The sequence below is a fragment of the Centruroides vittatus genome, unplaced genomic scaffold (assembly GCF_030686945.1).
Source record: "Centruroides vittatus isolate TY-2023 unplaced genomic scaffold, ASM3068694v2 contig_1168, whole genome shotgun sequence".
In the NCBI taxonomy this organism is placed as follows: Eukaryota; Metazoa; Arthropoda; class Arachnida; order Scorpiones; family Buthidae; genus Centruroides; species Centruroides vittatus.
The window spans coordinates 2127736-2147250 of NW_027120749.1; the positions used below are offsets into that span (position 1 = coordinate 2127736).

Consider the following 19515-nt stretch of genomic DNA (forward strand, 5'->3'; position numbering starts at 1 on the left):
TCACAGATTTAAAATTTGTTTTATTTACAAAAAAGTGGTCAAAGTCTATTTGTCTACCACTTCCAATCTTCATCAAAACAAGAAGGCATTCCAAAGTATTTAATATTGTCTTAAACAACATATTATACCTGGATGGAAGTCACAGGAATTTACCTGCAACTAATAACAAGTATTGAACATGATAAATGAAAATAACCAATATGGTTATTGTCATGGTCTGGAAGATTATATAAAAATGCATTCAATGTGATGTTAAAAATACAATGACAACTTGTATTACAAGTATAATATGTTCATATGATGAAAAATTTCAAATTTACACGCGGATGCATTGATTTACGTATAGTCTTTCTTCTGTACTGACATTTGGCAAGGCAATTCAATTAAGAATTGTGCAAATGATATGTATATATATGAGATGTGTTGGAAACACTATTTCTTCATCTTCTGAATTCCTCTATCCTGCCAATGACATCACTGACACTTTCTTCATTATCATAATCACAGTGAAGATAAATGATTTTTATTGAGTCTTGACGATGGGTCTCTACTACTTTCCAATGTTCAAATAACCTTTGAGCATTGCGTAATGGTTCTGCAGCAAAACTTTCTTCTAAATTAATTTAAAAAGATTTTTGTTATTACATGATAATGATTTATATATACTATCAATGATTTTAAAAAATTTCAAAACTTAATTATTTTGTAATATATATGTTATAGTTAGTTTATAGTTATAAACAACCCTACTAACCCAATTATTTCATTTATTAAGACTTGTTTGATAAAACTTTCTTAAAGTATTTATAGTATTTATTTATTGAATTAACCAGTATTTTTAACATCAAATGTAATAATTTTCAGTTAAAGAAACATCTTAAATAACAAATGCTGTTAGAATTGTTTACATTTGTGAATTTATTGATAGTTATAGCATAGCAATAATTTATTTAAAGAACAAGAAACAATGCATATTTACACAAATGTCTTTTTCCTATTGAACAAACATATGTATATATAATGCTCAATACTTAGTAAATTCGAATAAATATATAAACTGTATGATGCAATTGCAAACTGGAGCATATATAAACCTTAGCTAAAGAAAAATGGATCTAATAATAAATATTAAAAAGGAAATAATTTTATATATAATATTTAACAGAATTTTCTCCTTAATAATGCTAAAAACTACAGGAGGATTCAAAATAAGTATATACACAAACACTGTTTCAATATATAGAAATTTTTAAATTAATATTGTTATTTTTAATACTAAAAATAAAATCAAGCAAATTTTAAAAAAGTAAAATTTTATGGGTTTTGCATTATATATAATTGAACTAATGAAATGACTATTATTGCTATATCTGAAATTTATAAATCTGATTTATTCACTTTGTTTGGAAGGAAAGTTACATTTTATGTAGAAAGATATTTTTGAGTTAAAACATAAGACTGATTACCTTTCAAAGTAACAATATTTTAATTTAAAAACTATATGATTATTCAAATAATTTCTCTAGTAAAATTTTTATACATATTTCTTAGAAAATAAATTTTCAAGTAAATATATTTTTAATCCAAAAGTATTGAATAGGATTTATTGTACTATTTTTCCTACAATAGGAAAAATAAAACAGAACCTATCCTTAGTGTCTACTTCAAATACTTTGTAGTACAATTAAAGAAATTTATTTTATAAAGCACTCCTCATTTACATACAAATTTAATAAACAGTAAAACAAATCTAAACATTTTTGTAGTTGATGGACTCATATTTCTCTATTAAAATATATTGCATTTGAAAAAAGACAATGAGTTGTGTTCTAATATAATGTTAAAAGTTTATAAATTTCAAGTTGATTTAAATTTCTTCTTACTTAACTTGCATAAAGGAGAATAGACTAGCAAAAGAAATTTTTACATGAAACAACCTTAACATTATATTCACTAAAAACATTTTTCATGCAAAACAAACATCTTATGAAACCTGATACATTACAATAAAGCTACACCAACTGCTGCATAATATCGGGCTATTTTAATAAAATTTAATATGAGGTGGCACCTAATGTCTCCCTCTAGAGTCAAATTAATCAATTCATAGTTATTATCGCCGATATTATACAGAAGTTGGTATAGTTTTATTTTTAGTGAACTATTTATAAACATTCTGGCAACTTAATATTATCTTAAATTGAAATAGTAAATAATGTTTAAACATATCTTATGCATTTAAGTCATTTTTATATTTCTGTTATAATTATTGTAATTGTATAATTTTCATCTTTTAAATAAAATATTTAAATGTTGTCATCTTATATATTGTGAGGATACAAGCATTGTTACTTTTGTTTAGCAACACGTTTACCTTGTCGGATCTTTAGGATCCACTCACAATGTCTAAGGATGGCTTTTTTGAGCTTATGTAGATCAAGATTTGGAAAAATCATGATCTTGTCAGGCTGACACCAGCTAGGGTAATTAAAATTACGCACCTTAACTCACGTTTACTACAATTGGTAAATGACATCCAAGTGAGGACGTCTGAACTAATCATAGGAGGGTTAATGGGACCTCAGCCCAATAGCATCTGAGAAATGCACAGGATATGTAACAAGTGCAGAGAGGGTAAACCAACATATGGCTATATGAAATAGCAATAAGCCTCTATGATAAAGGAAGTTGATTTCCTTTTTTCTCTAAAACGACAGATGTCACTCTTCCCTTGTGAATAATATTTTAGATAATTAATATGTTTCTTACAATATTTTATGTCTAATAAATCTTGACTCTAACAGTATAATTTAAACAACTGCACACAGCTGCTGCTTCTCACTGGACAGACACTTTTCAAACATACATATATTAAACCCAACATAAAATTATTTATATATAAATATCAAGGTGTTTCTTTCAGAATGGGCAATTTTTTCCAAACTATATACAGTCCAGCAAATATTTACAGAAGGTAATTTTACATTCAATTTATTAAATTGAAAAAACTTTATTTTTAAATTATTATTGTTCTTCTGTAGTTTTATTGATAAAAAAAAATTATCACACTTAACAACAGAATTATAAATCTAACTTTTTAAATCATGTTCAAATTTTAATAATTGCAGTGATTAATGAGTTTTGTTACTTAAAATATTTTTATATCACTAAAATCATTTATATAAAACGTGTGGAAAATTAACTTTTTAAATTAAAGTAACATATAAGTTATGTAACTATGCTAAATTAATTTATTGTTATCCTGCATTTAACATAGGATTTGTAATCATTTTTGAATATTTTCTCTGTGAAGTTGCATTTGTTGTATCTACATATTCTTACATTCTTGCAATCATTCCTAAAAGTTTCTGCAACAGTTCACAGGAAGAATTGCTGCCACTTCAACTCTACCACAGTACTTGAATTGTTTTCAGTGTGAGCTGTTGCCCCTTCTTGTTGAAACCTTAGATCTGGATATTCAACATCACACTGGCACAACTCCAGTTCAAGAAAGTTGTGAAGCACTTTGATATGGTGAACTGAATATACTTTCACAGCCTGACCTTCACCTTCAAAGAAATTTAGAATGATTGATATATTGTAGTAACTTATGAACCAAACAATAACGTTGTGAAGTATGCTCATGTAAATTATGAGGGTTCTCATGAAACACAATATATTTTTTGTTATTTTTATGCTAATTTTAGTTGTTCCTAAATGGATTCGAGTTAAAAAGCACATATGCTCAAGATCAATTTCCCCACTCCTAAAAGTTTCAGTCACAGCTGTATTTAAAAACTGTCAGGTTAATCTGCTGCACCCTACATTATAGACAGTTGAAACTTGGATGTTAATAATTTTTTACATTCTTAACATCTTTAGTGTGAATTAATAATAATTTAATGGTTTATGAAATGTCATATATCACATTCAATCTTAAAAAAAGCAAATTAATATAAAGCATATAAAAAAATTTTCATAAACCTGCTATATAGTATTTATTCAGATTGTTTATAATGATAGATAACGATTATTAAGAGTAATATATAGAGAGTAATATTTACAATTTTTTTAAACATACATTTTAGATGTTAAAAATAAACTACGTAATGGTTCGACTTCTGTACTGGTGTGAGCAAATAATTCACATTCAACCTTTTAAAAACCAGTAATAAAAATTTGAAAACAAACGTTTTCGACCGTTAACTCGGTCTTCATCAGGTTCTAACTATTGAGATTCAAAACTGTTCCAGAACGTATTCAAATTTTCGAATAGAACCGTTGCGCATTCGTGTTACGTGTTGGCATGCGTAATATGTGTGGCGCAAAAACACAACAAAATTACAATCCATATACAAACGAAGGGATGGGGATGTACATTAAATGGAGCTATGGGGAACATCCCCTTCGTAACAAAACTTCCAAGCCTGAGAAATGTTACACGCATCTTTAGAATTGATGCAGGTTGTGTGCAGTCCAGCCTTGTATATTTCCAGAGTTTCCAGGGATCGCAGATGGTCCAATCGGTGGGATATTTTAATCAATTCCGCGTTTTGCAGATCAGCACTTATGCCCAGGGTCGAGGCATAAGCAGAGAGGGTAGTGGTGCCTCTGTTGCGGTCGATATCATTTTTTCGATAATAATATTTAGTTCTATCTTGAGGAAACCGTGTTTTGTATTCTTCGTTTCCTTTTCTTTTCTTTCGAAGACACAATGTAGTGACGTAAACTTAAACACTGGGCGAATTTTTCATCCTTTTTATTCGGTTGGAACGCTTTTTTTATTAACCATAACGCGTTTCGGGCCGATGCCTCCTCTTCAGTCCAACTTCTAAATCCTGGTAAGATGCTTGTATACCGTTAAAAGCTGGTCCGTACCTCATTCGGTAGCTTTAGATCGGATGTAATAAGTTCCAAGGGTACCGAATCTTTTATCCTTTGTTGGTATTTTTTGTCTTGGTATTGGGCCATGTTCTTCTCTTAGTGAATGATATTCGCCGTTTCAATAATAATATTTTAGTTCTATCTTGAGGAAACCGTTTTGTGTATATTTCGTTTGCCATGCATTATTCATATGGATTCATAGTCAAGCTTGACCAAATAAGCAACACAAATGCAAACTTCTTAGACATCCATATGCAAATAGATGGCAACACAATATCCACTAAAGTCCATTACAAACCATGCTACACTCCATTATTCATCCCTGCCGTTTCGGAGGACCCCTTCTCTTACAAGGTAGCTGCCTTCCGTGCCCTTACGAAAAGAGCCTTCACGCACCACTCCAGAATCGAGGACACCATATCTGAATTAGAGCGCATCCAGATCATAGCCACAAGACACGGCTATAGCCGTACATTAGTTCATAACCTTGCGTCTGCACATTTGCATCGTACTGACAACACCAACACACGCACTAACGACTCCAATACCACTCAAGCACTTGTTATGGTTGAATATAATAAACACCTAGACTCCGTTTACAGGGAAATTGCCGCATACACCAACAAAAAGATCGCTTACAAGAGACGTAACACTATATATGACCCCATACGCAATTCCAAGGACATCGTAGATAAAAGAATGGCACCGGGGGTATACTCTGTTCCATTATGGGATAGCAGATTCCAAAGAGAGCTGGTATACATCGGTTCAACGAAACGGTCGCTCGACAGGCGTCTACGCGAGCATAAATATGATATCGACCGCAACAGAGGCACCACTACCCTCTCTGCTTATGCCTCGACCCTGGGCATAAGTGCTGATCTGCAAAACGCGGAATTGATTAAAATATCCCACCGATTGGACCATCTGCGATCCCTGGAAACTCTGGAAATATACAAGGCTGGACTGCACACAACCTGCATCAATTCTAAAGATGCGTGTAACATTTCTCAGGCTTGGAAGTTTTGTTACGAAGGGGATGTTCCCCATAGCTCCATTTAATGTACATCCCCATCCCTTCGTTTGTATATGGATTGTAATTTCGTTGTGTTTTTGCGCCACACGTATTACGCATGCCAACACGTAACACGAATGCGCAACGGTTCTATTCGAAAATTTGAATACGTTCTGGAACAGTTTTGAATCTCAATAGTTAGAACCTGATGAAGACCGAGTTAACGGTCGAAAACGTTTGTTTTCAAATTTTTATTACTGGTTTTTAAAAGGTTGAATGTGAATTATAAACTACATAATGTTTATGTACATTAAATTTACATACCATATGATAAGAGACCTCGATGTAGCCTATCTTGTGCAGTTTTTTGCATATCTTCAAAAAATAATTTTTCTGTAAAATAAAAAATTTTATAATAATTTTAAATTAAAAAATAATAATTTACGTAGTTCATAAATTTAAAAATAATTACCTTCTTTTTGAGTATTAATTAGTTTTGTTAAAGAACATGCAGCTAACCAATAGGATTCTATGTATGGACTTAAAATGCATCGATAAAACTGCAACATGTTAATGCATTCTTCTGTTAAGCAAACCTAAATTTTAAATAAATAATTTTGTATTTTAATTAAAATCTTAAAAAGTTATGAAAGCTTTGCAAAAAACTTCAATAAATAAAATGCATTCACTACTTACTTGTAATTGTTCATCTCTTAACGGAAGTTCGTCGTCGTCGTCAGAGCTTTCGTTCCATTCTAAAGTAGTTACTGAACGGTTAACCCAAGCTCGTTCTGTCTTTGTATCTATACCATAACCTACCATCTGAAAACAGAAAAATCCAAAGATTAAAACTGATCAAATTTCAATTTGCATTATTTTGAAAAGTTTAAAAATATTTCAATTATTAATAAATTAATAATAAAAATCTTGTTAACTATTATTAAATTTTATTTTAAAAACTTTTTTGCTTGAAATTTTTGTGAATGAAATCTCAAGAAATTTATTAACTATTTCTATCATTTGAAATTTCTTTCTTACCCCCTTACTTCTCAGCAATTCTGATGTTACCATTCTATCTATAGTTTCATTCAGGAGTACTGTGAGACATGTACAGGGCTATAAATAAACAATAAAGCAAAATTTTATAAATAATTTAAATTTAAACAAATAATAATATTACAATTTAAATAAATTACAATATAAATTTACAAAGAAATAAAGAAAGCAAACTGAAAAACTCACTGGAGTGAAAATAAATTCATATTGAAGAATATCACAGAGTTCTAATGATTTTGATACCAATTTTTCACGAAATACAATTAATTTACTTTCACAACCTCTCCATTGCTCAATTTCCTCATCCAACAAGGCAAATAATGCATTTACTAAAATAATTCAAAACAAACATTAAAAATTAAAAATAAAATAAAACTTAAAATCAAAATAAACTTACCAACAATGCTATCAAGTAAGAATATTGATAGCAAGGAATTAGAATAATACTGCAATTCCAATACATAAGGCAACCTAATGACAGGTTTAAAGAAATATATTTTGACATTATTATTTGGCATGTCAAATGAAGACCATTCCATTTCAATTGTTTCTGTTGTGACAAGATCTTTTCCTAATAAGTTACATGCATGTTTGATTACATCAGCTGAATTGCCTGAGTACCCTACATCTCTCTTTCTATTAATGATTTCTTCTTTTAGCCAATTCAAACTTTGCACAAGTTGATTTAATGTAGCTCCCTAGATAAATGAAATCAAAATAAAATTATCATACAATCATACAAAATAAAATTATCAAGTATGATAATTTTATTTTGATATTTTGAAAAAAATTAATAATTAACATTTAGAAATTATCAATTACCTTGCGATGTTTAGTTAAGAATAAGAATGACAATACATTAGTGCTCATTAAAGCTGTTGCATTTGAAGCATCTAAAACAAAAAAAAAAAAACATTTAAAATAATTTTATATATGTATATAATTAAACTTTGTTTCTAATATGTAGATTTTGTATGTTGTGACGTATATATATCAACATACGAAAACTATACATTAGAGGAGTAAAGTTTAATTCTCATCATATAATATATAATTATATAGTTCTTCAAAGAGTTGTTTTATTATATACTTTAGAGAATAAGAAAGCATCACATTTTACTAGAGAGGAAAAAATATATATACTAAGTATTCCTAAAATAATTTCTTTAAAGATAATTAAATATTTAAATTTACAATATATTATAAAAATACATTAATATTTAATTAAAACAGAAGAAAAAGTACATTTAAAGACATCAGTAGTACAAAAGTTTATTAGTGTAAGCATAAACAAATATATTCAAAATATCACTTATGTAAAAAAAATTCTATAAGAATTATTATCCATCCATGATATATGTTAAAGTCTACTAATTTTAATTATAATTAAATATATGATGATATCAGATTGTTCTAAATTTAAATTCAACACGTCAAAATTTTAACAGTACAACCATTCTTCCATTTATTTTACTTTTTTTGGTCAACTTTTTAAATTATAAACTGTTAGTCTCAAGATATTTGTTAAACCATTTAAATAAATTATTATTAAGTCATTTCTACATAAGCTATACATAAATATAAATGCTGCTTTATTAAAGTCAATCATCAGTTCTATAATTCCATCTTCTGGTTAACTTTTGAAAGGGGAAATGTTTTGTTTACATGTTTTGTTTACATTTACATATTCAAATTATATTGAATACTATATATATTGAAAACTGGGATTGCTTACTACAAGTTTCAGTTACAGATTATATATTTTTAAAATAAAATCTAAACAAACATGATTCAAGTCGTCATTATTTTAACGTTTTATCATATAGATATTTCGTTTCTCTGATAATGATTTGCTTGATTAGAAAATTTGTTATTAAAATATAATAATTGTTTATATATTAGAAGATTTCTAGAACTTATTTCATAAAAGACTGGCTGCTACATGTTACATTAGCTACAATGAAAAGTAAAAATAATAATTGTTATTAAATTAATAAAAACAATTTTAATAAATAATTTAATTAAAAAAATAAAACTTAAGTTTGGATTTAGAACATTAGAATCAATCTTCATAAATAAAGTATATAGATTTACTTTCAGTATTTTAAATTGAAAATTTGAAAAATTTGTGAGTTATAATATATTATTACAAAGTGAATATAATTATTATTTTTATAACACAATTATATAATTCAAAAACACATTAATATTCTGTATACCATAAACTATGTGATCAGCAACATCTCTAATAACTTGTCTCATATCATCGACGACAATGTCTGTTCCATAAAGTGAGGAATTGCTGCTACTAGGACGAATTTTGTTGAAAGATGAAACTGGATTGAGACCCACATTCAGTTTTGGAGAAGAAGAACCATTGAAATGTTTGGAAGCATGCATAAATTCCTATTTTGCAAATAAATTTATATAAATTGTATGAAAAATAAAATTTAAATTAGATATAAATTTAATATTAAAATTAAATTTTAAATACATTTAAAATTATTTTCATATCTATTTGATTCATTATAAAAGAATTTAGTCACTTTTATATCAATTTTTATTCATACAAGAAATGATAAGATTTTCAATAAAAAAAGTGAATATATATTCCACAATTGTAACTATTTACTGATAACTATCAGATCAAATTTTAAATATATTAAAATTAAATTCTTTTAATAATAGTAAAACTAAAGTTTAAACCTTTAGAGAAAATGGTTGGCAGAAATCAACTCTAACACTTCCATAATTAGAATGTAAAACTTTCCAAATTGATCTTAAAGCAGTAGAAAAACTTTCCATTACTTTTGATCTTCCCTATAATTATAAAATTTGAATTATATGTATATTTACTTGTAAAATACAAAATTTAACAGCAATTTCAAGTTTAAACATTACCAATTGTTCCAAAATAAAATTTCCATCAAGTATTTTCTCATAACTTATTGCAACAGGAACAATATAAGCATCTTCAATACATCCTGTAATCATAATACAACGTTTAAAATACAAAATATTTATAATGCTATATATTAGATATAAAATTAAATAATTTAAATCACACACTGTATTTAAATTTTATATTATATTTAAACAAACTAACCATCAACTAAAGAATCAATAACAACAGATAACAATCCAGCTTTTGGAAGACAAGATTTTCCAGTTCTTGATCTACCGCCTTCAATAAAAAATTCAATACTATGTCCTTCACGTAAACTTTCTGCCATATACTACGAACAAAATAAGTATATTTATTTTTAATGAACAAAAAATTTAAATCAATAAATGAAAAATATAAATAAAATTTACCGTATGAAGAATAGATCTATAAACAAAATCCTTCTTTCCATTTCTTAAATCAAGCTTACGTTTGATAAAGAATGCACCAAGATTTCTCAATAAATTTCTAAATAAATTTTATAAAATCAATAAAGAAAAATCTTTAAAATTTAATAAATTAATTAATAACAATACCAGAAAAATTGATAATTGAAAAATTACAAATAAAATTTACCCGAAAAAAGGAATCATCAAGTTATCACCTGCAGCAACTAATGGAATTCTAAGATCATTCATGTAGAGAATAAATGTCAATAAAATATAATCCAGATGACTTCGATGCAATGGCAAATAAATTATTGGAGTATTATTCTAAAAAATCTAAATGTTAGTTTATTTATAATTATTTTATTTGAAAGAAAAAATTAGATTTCATACCTTACTAATATGTTTCAAATTTTCTATTTGTCCTTTGTGAATCTGAATACTCTTCAGCATTCTGTTTAACAACTTGAACATAACCCAGCCTGATACTCTGATAAAATAATATATTTAGATATATAAATATTTTAAAATTGAAAAATTAGTCTTGAGATTTGACAGCATAATTAAAAGAAACCTTAAATTTTTATTTTCTAATATAGTACGATACTGGGATTTTATTGATTTTTTAAAAAAACAAACAGTTAAAATAAATTTAAAATTATTTTAACTTTGAACTGAATTATCTATAAATAGTAAGTACATTTTCAATTATTATAAATAATACATTTATGTAAAAATTAATAATGTTAATACATTTCCTTTGATTAATAATTTAATATAATCTAATTTGTTTAGAATTATAAATACCTTATTTCATACAAATGATCACTTTAATGGATTTTACTCTATTTCTCAAATCAAATTATTTCAAGTTTTTAAGACTTATTATTTTTCACACTATTTATGATTTATAACTATTTGATCCTTCACGAATTATATTAATAAAATTTTAAAATAAATCTAAAAAAATTTTTCTTTTTACTCTTTCCACCCTGTTGGTACTAAGAGAGCCTTTTAATCAAGCCCAGTGTGGATTTGGCCAAGTCTACAATGGAGTGATTGGGTGGTGAGGGATGACCTATCCAAAAATGGACCATCCTCAAAAAATTCCTGGGATTTTTCAACCTGTTTGGTTGAAAAATCATTACTAGGTTTCAGAGTCTGTCTAACTATCCTTAAAAATGTTTAAATACAGTGCTTCATTTTCAAGAGCACATTATTTAAAAAATATTTTTGAATTTTGACATTGAAATTAATGAAATGTATTTATAAAAATATACTTGAAAATAAATTTTAAAGTTTTAAACAACATGGAAGTTAAGTATTAACTTCCATGTTGTTTAATTTTTCATGGTAGAAAAATGGTAGAAAAATATCTCAAATGATGCCAATTTTTATATAATAATATTAATTTATATATTTTTCAGTATAAATAATACATGATAAATATTAATTAACTGTTAATTTATTGGTTGTATAATATTCTGAAATATTACTCACTTAAGTAAGAAGGTTGATATGGCAGATTTCATTTGCATTAATATTTGCTTAGCTCTTAATCTGTGTTTGTAATAGAGCACAGATAACTCCACTTCACTCAATTCTTCCTCTATAAATAAAAAACAGTTTAAGTTTAGTGTGAATAGAAAGTGGTTATATATTTCATATTAACTAACACATATGTTAATATTTTATTACAAACACTAACAACTGAATCCTTTTTTTTTTCCTTAATATGATTTATGTGCAAATATTAAACTATGTAAAATATTATATAAAATCCTGTTTTTAGACTTTAAAACAATTAATATAACAACTTTAATATTTAACTAATGACACACAATAACTAAAAATAAAAAAATATTATGTTTAGATACATAATTTAAAGAAAATCTGCAAAATTTAATATAATTCAAATTGATATAACAATAACTTAAATAATCTAAGGAAAATAAACAGAAAATTTGATAATAATAAATAAATGAAGACAATTTAATTTGACATAATGGAATTTGGAAATAAAATTCAAGCAGTTTGTTTAAAAACATGCTTAATAACTAAGTTGTGGAAACTCAAATAATATAAAGAATTTCAAATGTATTACAATAATATCTATACTTGAAAAAAAACTTCATAAGTAAAATAACTTTTTTTTATTTAAGTTTTTTTCAACAGAAAAATCTGAAAGAATTTCCGAAAATGACTAATAATAAAGTTACAGTAAAACCTGTATAAACCAAATCTGCATGTTACTGAATTTTTTCTTCCATTTTGACAAGTTTCTGTTTTGAATAGTTTTTTGGTATTTTTTTTCTTTATCTCTATACCACATAAATGTTCAATAGTTATGTTCCTTTTTATGATAAAATTACTTTTATTACATATATTACATAAGAAAAATATTATTTCTAGATTTAATCCAAAGCAATTCCAACTAAAGATGGGAATATTTAGACGTAAGAGTTGAGAACTATTCAATTCTAAGAAGTTCTCATTGTTCCTAAAAATTCACACTAGGAATTCAAATACTAACAATTTTCAAAGTAACCCTTATGAGCTCATATAACAGCAAACAAACCAATGTGAAAACCAACAATTAGTCTCTCATTCTGCCATTAGAATTTCTAATTGCATTACAGTAATACAATGGCCAAGTCATTCTGTGATCTGACTTCTCAAGGAATTTAATATTCCAATTAATCATAAACTTCAATCTCTATAATTACCAACATTCTAATCAACTTGTTCTAAAATACTCAATACTAACTACTCTGAACAAGACAAATAGACAGCATATTTTATTCTAATTGTTTTCAATGAATTACATTTGTTGCTTGTTCTTAAACAATTTCTCAAGAATTGAATGAGTTTCCTAAAATTCTTAGGAAACTCATTCGATTCTTGAAAGTTCTGAATTTTGCTTGTGGTAGACTTGATTCCAAGAAAGACTAATAGTAACAATGATGTGTCCACATGTCCCCTCATCACATAGACCTTTGCTTCTCTGAAAAGATTCCAAACTTGGTCACCACAGAACAAGACAAATTGTATTTCAAGAGCAAGCTCTCAAAATTCAGTTTGTCTTGTTCTGGAGACCATCATCATTCCTGGAGACACTTACATTTGTTTGTCCATAAGTGAAATCTTAATTTTTCACTTTATTCAGATCAAGTTACATTCTTCATATCCAAAATCCTCTTCTGTTTCTGCATTGGATGGTTTCTAGCTTATAGTAAAACTTAACGTAGAAAATTACTCCATTCGAAAGATTTTACCCTTTTATTCTGGTTCTGTTTACGCAGGTTTTAATGTATAAATTTAAATATTTTATTTAATTTTTGAACTATTATATTTGGGTCATTTTAATAAACTTTATACTAATGAAAAGCTAAAAGAATATTTTAAAAATTAAATTTTCTGCATTTTCTATAAAGTTTCTATTCATTAAATAAAATTTTCTAAAAGAAAGAAATTTTATCAGAGAAAAAATTTACTTTAGATGTTTTTGATTATATTAATAAATATCAGTATATTTTATATTAATTTTAATTGATATTTTAATATTTTACTTTAAATATTTAAAAATTTAACACATTACAAAATAAATGAATATAATATTTACCATCTTTCTCATCTCTTGCTGCCTTTTCTATAGCTTTCTGCACTCTAAAAGGAAAAAAAAAAAAATTTGAAATTTCTATCATTTAAATTTTTATAAAAATTTTAATTTGAATATAATTTTTATTTTTGTTACCTTCCATGATTTAACACATTTTCTGAGCTATCACTATATGTAAAACAATGACGTCTTTGAAGAACAAAGGAAACATGATGAAATATTCTAACAAGCAAGTTATTTCCCCTAAAATTTAAGCATTTTTATTGCATTAATAAGAAAAAAATTCTATAAAATAATTTTAATGTAATATTTTAAAAATTTTACTAACCTATTTTGTGTTGGAACATCTAAAATATTTGAGATGCTTAATAAAGTTGAATTGTTACTCATAGAAGTTAACTACAAAACAACAAAATTAAAAAATTATTAATTACTTGATTAATTTTCATCATTTATTAATTATAGTAATTTAGTACTTGATGTAAACAAACGAATAAAGATAATATTGAACTTATAATTTTATATAAATATTTATGAGAAGTTTAGTAATTATCACACTTTTTAACAAATAGTTTTTTTAAATTGACTTTTAAGATTATAATATGACATACACTACTAATTGGTAAACACTTGGGACAACATCTTCCAACAAATGGCCGGGGACACGTATTTTCCAGTAAGACGGTAGGAGACATCTTGAATTGGGCCAAACCATTCAATTTAGGCTGTGAATAGGAACACAGAGTATAATTATAAATAGAATCAGCAATTCAAAGTATAATGGTCATCCTATTTTTAAACTAGTGAGCAATGCAACTATAAATCTAAGCTTAAATTTATTATTAAAATTTACTATTTTTTTTTTATTTAACAACTGCTTTAATAATAATTAAAATCATTAATTGATATAATAATTCTTTACATATTAAGTATTGGAAATTTACATACATTTATTTAATATATTTAAATAAATGAATAATGAAAAATTTATAATCAATAACTGTTTAAATATACTCTTATTAGATTTTTTCAGACATATATTTGAAAATTAATAATAATAAACTTACAAGATCAAATGTGACTGATCTTATATTTTGTCGCATATGTAAATTTGATGCAGTTCTTTTTGTTGACACTTCTGAAATTTCCTGCTTTGGATTTTCCTTTTCATTTCTATGAACAACTTTTTCATCTTTGCAATTTTCTTTCTCAGTTGATAGAAATATTGGTTTTTCTTGATTATCCCATTTAGCATAAACATCTTTTAGATATTGGCCAATCTCACCCATGGCTGCCCTTAAAATTAAAATATACAATAATTATAAATTTAAAAATGTTTTTTTACTAATCAAATAGAAATAAGTAATACCTTACTGAAATTAATAATATTGCAAATAAAAAAACACGATAATTTTCCTTATTTCATTCCAGATAACTTACATGATTAAATTTATAAAAAGTTTTCAAATTATTGCTTTAACTAAAAATTAAATTATTTTGCAAATGTTATATATTGCAAATGAAGTTATATATTATATACTATATATAACTTCACTAAATTCTTAATCCATAATTCAAAAACAAAATATCAATGAATAAACAGTGAATAAAATCACCATTTGAGCTTGAAGATTAATTTTATAAAATTAAATACATTTTTATTTAACATTTAATTAATAACTATCACAGAATATACCTTAAATTCAATATAATACAAAGTTTAAAAATTATATAAATTCTATTAGAGATTTTTGGATAATTAAAATACAATATACAGTAGAATCTTGTTTTAATGGACCAAGGAACAATAGATTTTTTCCCTAGGTCCTACCAAATCAATGTAATTTTACCTTCTTTTAGCAGATCTGTAACTTGGAATAAGGAATGTTTCTTTTTAGCCCTGTCTACTATAAACATCAAGTTTTTTCAACATTTAATTAATATTTGGGTGTTTTCTAGTACTGAATTTTAAAAAATACATTCACACAGAGCAAAATATGGTATAATAAAGTTGGAATTGTCAATTACTAGTGTGTTCCTTGTATGATTTGTTCTCTTCATCAAAATGTTTGCTTATCACTAAAGTAAAATATGTGCATAATCATCACAACTCGTGTTCCTTAACACTGCAGCCATACATCAGGGCACTCATGTAATGCATTCATTAGTGGCAGGAAGCTACTTCTGGTCCAAGTATAGTGCCAAAATTTAGCAAGGTCATTGAGTCTTTCCAAGTTGTAAAGATCTTTCTGACAATTTTAGCATTAATAAACAGGCTGTATGTGACATTCCTAATATCAAGCAGTTGTATTCAATAAGCAAAAAAGCAGCATCAAAACAAACCAAGATGGACAAATTTTTTAAACAAATTGTAAAGTCAAATGAAGTGCTAATGAGCATACATACTTTGCCTCTTTTTGTGCTTAAAGTATCTACAGTTTACATCAGCTTTGTCATAAACACATACAGCATAATATATGATCTTGTAACATATGTGTTTGTACAGAATAAAGAATAGAGATCTAAACAGATTGAATAATTTCAAATACAGGTATTTCTTATACAGGGGGTTAAAAAAAATAAAAATTTTTTTGAACAGATATTTTAGACATGCAGGAAATCTGTTGTTTGTGATATAACAGTGAAATTAACACCTAAATGTGATTTCCAGCAAATAACTGTAATGTTCTAATGTTTTAGGCCACACTTTAGAGGCCCACATCAGGAAGTAAAGCAGAAAACAAAAAAATAGTTCTATCATATGATTGTGCTCCACACACACACACACACAAACATCCATACATATAGAAATAACCCCCCAAAGTTTTTTTTTTTTTTTTTTTTTTTTGCATTTCTCAATGTTTCAAAGTATCCTAAGTCCGAAAATGTAAAAATCTTGAGGGGGTCATTCTTTGACCTAACACCATACTTTCTCTCTTATATATTGATATAACAGCCAAGAAAGTAAGTTTCAGAATTATGTGTATCTCAGATAGATTGTGTCTAAAATCAAAGAATTCAGCGTAATATATAAATTAAGTATACATTACAGTAAAATTCATAATTTATTTATTTATTTAAACACATCATCTATTCTTATATTTATAAAAAGCACAGTAAAAAACAAATGTTAAGTAGAATTCATTAATATTAATAACAATATCTCTAGTGTCAAGTGATGTCTAAGATTAGGAGGACTTTGTTGAGATTCAGAATCTCTCACTGCTGGTTAGTTTTTATAGAAATCAGTAATCAGAAAAACTACATGCTTCTGTTTTAATGTGATAATAAGAATAAGATTCCAATTAATATCATAAAGATTTGGAACCTTATGATGTTAAAAATAATATTCCAAATAAAATATAAACATTTGAAATGTCATATTTTAGTTTCCACTGACCACTTAGATCCATATATGTATTCTTAGAAAAACTTCTATAGATTATTTTCAAATCTCATCTATATAAGAATCTTAAAACCAGCTTTATATACATTTTGAACAAATAAAGATAAAGTTTATGTACAACATTTAAATTTTATTTAAAGCATATAAAGTTACTAAATGCATTTTCCTCCAAATATACTTTCTAAAATACTGTATTTGCAAAACAATGTACTTTGTCTGCCAAGGAAGCAATTTACTTCAATGTAATGCTTCTCTAAGGTTATCTTTGATCTATGTCCTGGCACATTGTTATGGTCCTTTGCAACCAGTATCAGTCTTTATCAATTTTTGGACAAAGATCTTTGATCTTGGTATTAAAACGATCCAGTTGTACATTTTCACGCACCTGTTCATGCAGTAATTCTTTTGTGAGCAGCTGGTTGACCTTTGTTCACTCACGTACACTTTAATAAATGCTCTGCGGAGCCTTTCTTGCATTGTGGCCACTTTTGAAGTGATAATGCATTGGTACATAAATGTGTTCTTTTGAAAGTTTCATTTTGTCAGATATTGCTGATGCATCTATTTCCAATGAAATATGTGATGAAACATCTTTTGATTACTCTATTTATATAACCACATTGAATGCTCTAGAACTTTTGTTTCCAGTCATTTGTAGAAAAAATCAAAATGTCTAAACTTTACCTTTGCAATACAAATAAAATTGTCACAAACATTTTTGAACATAAAAGTTCTTCATCAGGTGAAAAACGGACAAATTGCAAAAAACGTTCGATGGAACAGTTTTCGAAACAGTGATGATCTTGTAACATATGTGTTTTATTTGTATGAGATAACGCACCGTTTTTGGTTTTTCGTGGACTTATACTTCTATCTGCTTGCAAAGGTAAACATCTTTTAAAAAATGCAAAATTTATTTATCTATACAAAATACAAAAAGGCAATGCCAAGTAATCAAATAGATCTTCCCGAAGTAACAACAAGATAGCCCCAATAAACATAAAAATCATAACTAAAATGAAACATAAAAATGATAATGGTATAAAATATGAAAATGATATGATGAATTACACAACATGTAGAGCTTTTTTAAAGAGTTGTTTAAAAGAACAGAAATATAGATATAGTAGGTCATCCATATTTTTGATAGAGTTGAAAGAATATATAAAAGAAAGTTGTCAGAGCTATAAATGTGGGAGGAGATTTTACCTATAACTGTCTGAATTTCATGAAAGGAAAGAGTATGGCAAGTAAACGTGGGATAGAAGTCATAGGTAAGTGGAATATATGAGCTAGTATAAAATAAATGCATAAAGCTATTTTTTAAGTCATTGTGTATATTGTAAATCTGATCATCACTTGTGTTATATTTGTGAGTTTTATTATTATTTAATTTATTTTATTTATGTATATAATTCGTCTCTGTAATCCAAAATATTTTTTGGTAGACGGTCTCACAGCAAAACGTTAAGTTAGGAACTCTCTTTTATTCTTTAAAAAATGACATATGCATTTCGGGTTGGTATATTCATCCAACCCCTCCTCAGTGCTAATTTTTAAAAAGACGAAAAAAGAGGGAAAGGAGGTATAATACCCAATACATGACACAAATACATACAAGATGTCACACTTACTTACAGTAAAAGTTGTTCTTACAGTAAATGTCTTTTTAAAAATTAGCACTGAGGAGGGGTTGGATGAATATACCAACCCGAAATGCATATGTCATTTTTTAAAGAATAAAAGAGAGTTCCTAACTTAACGTTTTGCTGTGAGACCGTCTACCAAAAAACCTTTTGGATTACAGAGACGAATTATATACATAGTAACATACAGCAGTCCAGATACAGAATTATTTTATTTAACATAAAATATAAGATTCTGCAAAATAGCTGTTTTTTTTTTCTTTTTATTCTTAATGGAAATTTAGCTGTCTATATATTTAATCATTAAAGGCCTATTATAAAAGAATTAGAAATAAATACAGTTTTTTAACTATCATTATCAGAGATAAATATAATATATATTCTTATATACTGAAATAACAAATTTCTTATAAAAGAATTCAAATTATATTAAAAATATACACACAAATTGAATGCTATCATGTTGGAATAATTCACAAGTATGAAATATTTTCAACTATCAATAATAATATTTCAATTCTGATAAAAATTTGTTCATAAAAATTTTGATTAGATTGAT

General features: G+C 26.5%; 1 protein-coding gene across 2 annotated transcripts in view; it reads right to left on the minus strand.

The window, feature by feature from the left end:
- The window catches only part of LOC136981894 (glycerol-3-phosphate acyltransferase 1, mitochondrial-like), a 65554-nt gene continuing 46039 nt past the window's right edge, over window positions 1-19515 (minus strand). For both annotated transcript variants that reach the window (XM_067278287.1, XM_067278278.1), the window contains exons 2-22: window positions 14972-15200; window positions 14516-14629; window positions 14233-14303; window positions 14040-14147; window positions 13908-13951; window positions 11786-11894; window positions 10679-10775; window positions 10476-10612; window positions 10271-10367; window positions 10062-10191; window positions 9857-9939; window positions 9662-9775; window positions 9175-9361; window positions 7778-7848; window positions 7353-7653; window positions 7142-7284; window positions 6938-7015; window positions 6596-6721; window positions 6372-6495; window positions 6224-6292; window positions 1-613 (exon numbers count right to left, since the gene is read on the minus strand). In XM_067278287.1, the coding sequence (XP_067134388.1) occupies window positions 441-613; window positions 6224-6292; window positions 6372-6495; window positions 6596-6721; window positions 6938-7015; window positions 7142-7284; window positions 7353-7653; window positions 7778-7848; window positions 9175-9361; window positions 9662-9775; window positions 9857-9939; window positions 10062-10191; window positions 10271-10367; window positions 10476-10612; window positions 10679-10775; window positions 11786-11894; window positions 13908-13951; window positions 14040-14147; window positions 14233-14303; window positions 14516-14629; window positions 14972-15193 (2598 nt within the window). In that variant the 5' untranslated portion in view covers window positions 15194-15200 and the 3' untranslated portion in view covers window positions 1-440. The remainder of the gene's footprint in view (window positions 614-6223; window positions 6293-6371; window positions 6496-6595; window positions 6722-6937; window positions 7016-7141; window positions 7285-7352; window positions 7654-7777; window positions 7849-9174; window positions 9362-9661; window positions 9776-9856; window positions 9940-10061; window positions 10192-10270; window positions 10368-10475; window positions 10613-10678; window positions 10776-11785; window positions 11895-13907; window positions 13952-14039; window positions 14148-14232; window positions 14304-14515; window positions 14630-14971; window positions 15201-19515) is intronic.